The sequence below is a fragment of the Octopus bimaculoides genome, chromosome 7, assembly GCF_001194135.2.
Source record: "Octopus bimaculoides isolate UCB-OBI-ISO-001 chromosome 7, ASM119413v2, whole genome shotgun sequence".
Classification (NCBI taxonomy): Eukaryota; Metazoa; Mollusca; class Cephalopoda; order Octopoda; family Octopodidae; genus Octopus; species Octopus bimaculoides.
In genome coordinates this window covers 96,423,549-96,426,857 of record NC_068987.1, presented here as the reverse complement: position 1 = coordinate 96,426,857, position 3,309 = coordinate 96,423,549, and the positions used below count along the sequence as shown (strand labels likewise).

Here is a 3,309-nt window from a genome sequence, read left to right as displayed (position 1 = left end):
GGTTATTCTTTTGTAGGTCGGCGCTGGAAACAGACTTACGAATTGAGAGGGAATGGAGAGGAACATTGCAGAAGACGCTTGAGCAAGAACGACATAATGTTACACTGGTACAGATGGAGTTACAGCAAATGAAAGAAATTCAAAAAGTATTAAAAACATTTTCATTCTATTTCATTTTATTTCATTGCTATTATTCAAAAGTGTCGTATGTCCAAAACGTTGCTTTTTAAGACAATGAAAAGATAGTTTTGCCATTCCATAGCAAAACTGTTGTACTTCACTTTGACAATTTTTGATATCTTGACATCTGAAGCAGCTGGAGATACGACAGTTTGACCAAAAGAACCGGCTATTGCAAGCAAAAATAAATATTGAAAAAAAAAACACATTTGGACATACAACAGTTTAACATAATAGCAACAATTTATTGTTTGTAATCTAGGAATTTTGTTTCTATTTGTTAGACAGAAGAAACTGAGAAAAGGGTTGTTTTTTGTTATTTTTTAGCTCATCTGAATTCAAGATGGAGGTCGAGTTAATAGGATTAATGTTCAATTCCTATTGTTACATTGTATCCCCATCTTCTGTCCATTATTAGCTTGTCTTTTTCTTCTTCCTACTCTTCATTTGACTTGGCTCTGTGGTAAGAAGTTTGCTTCCTAACCAGATGGTTCTAGGTTCAGTTGCACTGCATGTTACCTTGGGCAAGTGTCTTCTACAATAACCCCAGGCCAACCAAAGCTTTGTGAAAAGATTTGGCGATGAAAATGAGAGGAGCCCATTGTGTATACATACATATTTGATGACTGCAAGTTCATGTTTGAGTATTGCCGTCACCTGATTGAAAGTCTCACATATGTGAAGGCTACGACCAGCCATTTTTGAGATAGGTCTTTTTTTTTTTCAAATGATGCCTGTGCATCAGCAGTGGGGTAACAACAACAATGGAGTAACAACAACAGTGGGATAACAACAACAGTGGGGCCTTCTACTCCCATTGGGCCAACCACACACCTGTACACCAACCCAAGTATTTCCATGTCCCCACACATACATATATGCATGCATACACATGTACACATATTGTACAATGTGTACATACACACACACACACACACACACACACACACACACACACATACATACATACATACATGTGTGTGTGTGTGTGTGTGTGTTGTTTTGACATCACACAACAGGTTATATAATTATTGTCACATCACTGCTGTACAAGCAATGTCATGGAGAAATATTACCTTGCTTAGAAAAAGTAAGGATTGGTGATAGGAAGAATATCTGAGAAAATCTACTCCAATAAAATCAATCTGACCCATGCAAGCATAGAAAAGTGGATGATGATGATGATCTGCTCCATATTCTTCCTCTTTTCTTGGTGAGAGAGGTGTGGTGGAGGGGTCTTCTTTTGACTTTATCTTCTCTCTCCTTTTGCTTTCCTATTTTACTTATTTCTTTTGTCTATAAAGGGCTCCAATAGGAAATAAATACAGAGAAACCACTTTACTCAAGCAAAGGTGTTTGCAAATTGTAAAGCAAATTGTTATGCACTGGGGTCGATGTAATCAACTTAATCCATTTGTCTGTTCTTGTTTGTCCCCTCTATGTTTAGCCCTTTGTAGGCAATAAAGAAATAAGATATACACACACATGCCAGTGCCACATTAAAAGCACCTAGTCCAATCTATGGAGTGGTTGGTGTTAGGAACAGCATCCAGCCATAGAAACCAAACCAAATCAGACTGGAACTTGGTGCTGCTCTCCAGTTTGCTAGTTCTTTGATAAACTGTTCAACCCATGCCAGTGCCACCTGACTGGCTCCAGTGCCAGTGGCATGTAAAAAGCACCCACTACACTCTCAGAGTGGTTGGCATTAGGAAGGGTATCCAGCTGTAGAAACCTTGCCAGATCAGATGGAGCCTGGTGCAGCCTCCTGGTGCAGCCTCCTGGCTTGCCAGTCCTCAGTCAAACTGTCCAACCCATGCCAGCATGGAAAGCAGACATTAAACAATGATGATGATGATATTGTAAGATAACTGTAAGGGGCTGGATCTGGCTGGTTTTGAATAGGTAGAATATTTGGACGAGACATAGCTGGTTTAAATGCTAAAGCATTAACAGGTATTGAGGATTAAAATATGATGGGGAAGCAGGGACTGGTTTACTCTTTGTGGAGAAGATTCATGGCTACCTTGCATTTTACATGGGTGGATAGGGGAAGATTGGTGGAATCTAAACAAAGGTAAATACAGTGATGATGCGATACCAGAGCATGCCTTCTTAGCAGCATGTCTAAGAGATGTGTAGAAGAGTGTGGATACAGATGAATCAGGAAGGGTGGTGGATAAGGTTATAAGAGTGTGGGAGGAGAGTGAGGTGAACATAAACATGAGCTGGTCAGATTGAGAATTACTATTGTAAGGTGTTATTTGATTAAGATTTAACTGCCATTTCTAGCTGACCAAGCACCAATGACAAGGCTTGACTGATGCTGTCATTTAGCCCTAGGTCACATTTGATTAAGCAATCCTCTGATTAAAAGCGTTTCTGCTATAACCATCCTGTTTTATTTCCCAGATGCAGAACATGTAAAGTTATATTTTACAAAGTGTCCTTCCTTTAGAGAAACATTAGGTTTGGTTACTATTTCTAGCATGTCAAGCATTTGCATAGAGGCTTACTGACTCGACTTTTTTTCTTTCTTTTGTTTTTGTCTGCACAGGGATATTCTTGCCTTGAGAGATCCCATTTACACCTTCAGCAGACAGTTGAAGAACAAGAAGTAACTTTAGCAGAACTTGGAACACATTTAAGCCAGTGAGTAATCTGTACATATTTCTCTTATCAATTCAGATCTCTGCTTTATGACTTCAACTTGCAGGTTTTCAACTATTTTGTCTGCTAATTTTTTTCTTTATTTCAGTAGGTTGCCAAAACTAAATGGTTTGATGCATTTACTTTTAGCTCTGTAACTCATTTTCCTGAACTCAAATCAAAATCGAGTCAACTAGGTGGATGAAACATGTACCAGTAATATACTGAGGTCATTAACATAAGTATGAATGTGTATATATAGGAGTAGCTGTGTGGTAAGAAGCTTCCTTCCCAACCACATGGTTCCAGGTTCAGTCCTACTGTGTGGGACCTTGGACAAGTGTCTTTTACTATAGCCTCGGGCTAACCAAAGCCTTGAGAGTGGATTTAGTAGATGGAGACGGAAAGAAGCCCATCATTCATATATATATATATATATATATATATATATATATAAATAATAAGGTACTCAGATATCAA

At 38.6% G+C, this 3,309-nt stretch overlaps 1 protein-coding gene across 6 annotated transcripts in view; it reads left to right on the top strand.

Moving 5' to 3' along the window:
* Positions 1–3,309, top strand: part of LOC106868839 (RUN and FYVE domain-containing protein 2) — a 245,763-nt gene that overhangs the window by 230,694 nt on the left and 11,760 nt on the right. For all 6 annotated transcript variants that reach the window (XM_052969822.1, XM_052969820.1, XM_052969818.1 and 3 more), the window contains 2 exons: positions 17–146; positions 2,738–2,832. In XM_052969822.1, the coding sequence (XP_052825782.1) occupies positions 17–146; positions 2,738–2,832 (225 nt within the window). The remainder of the gene's footprint in view (positions 1–16; positions 147–2,737; positions 2,833–3,309) is intronic.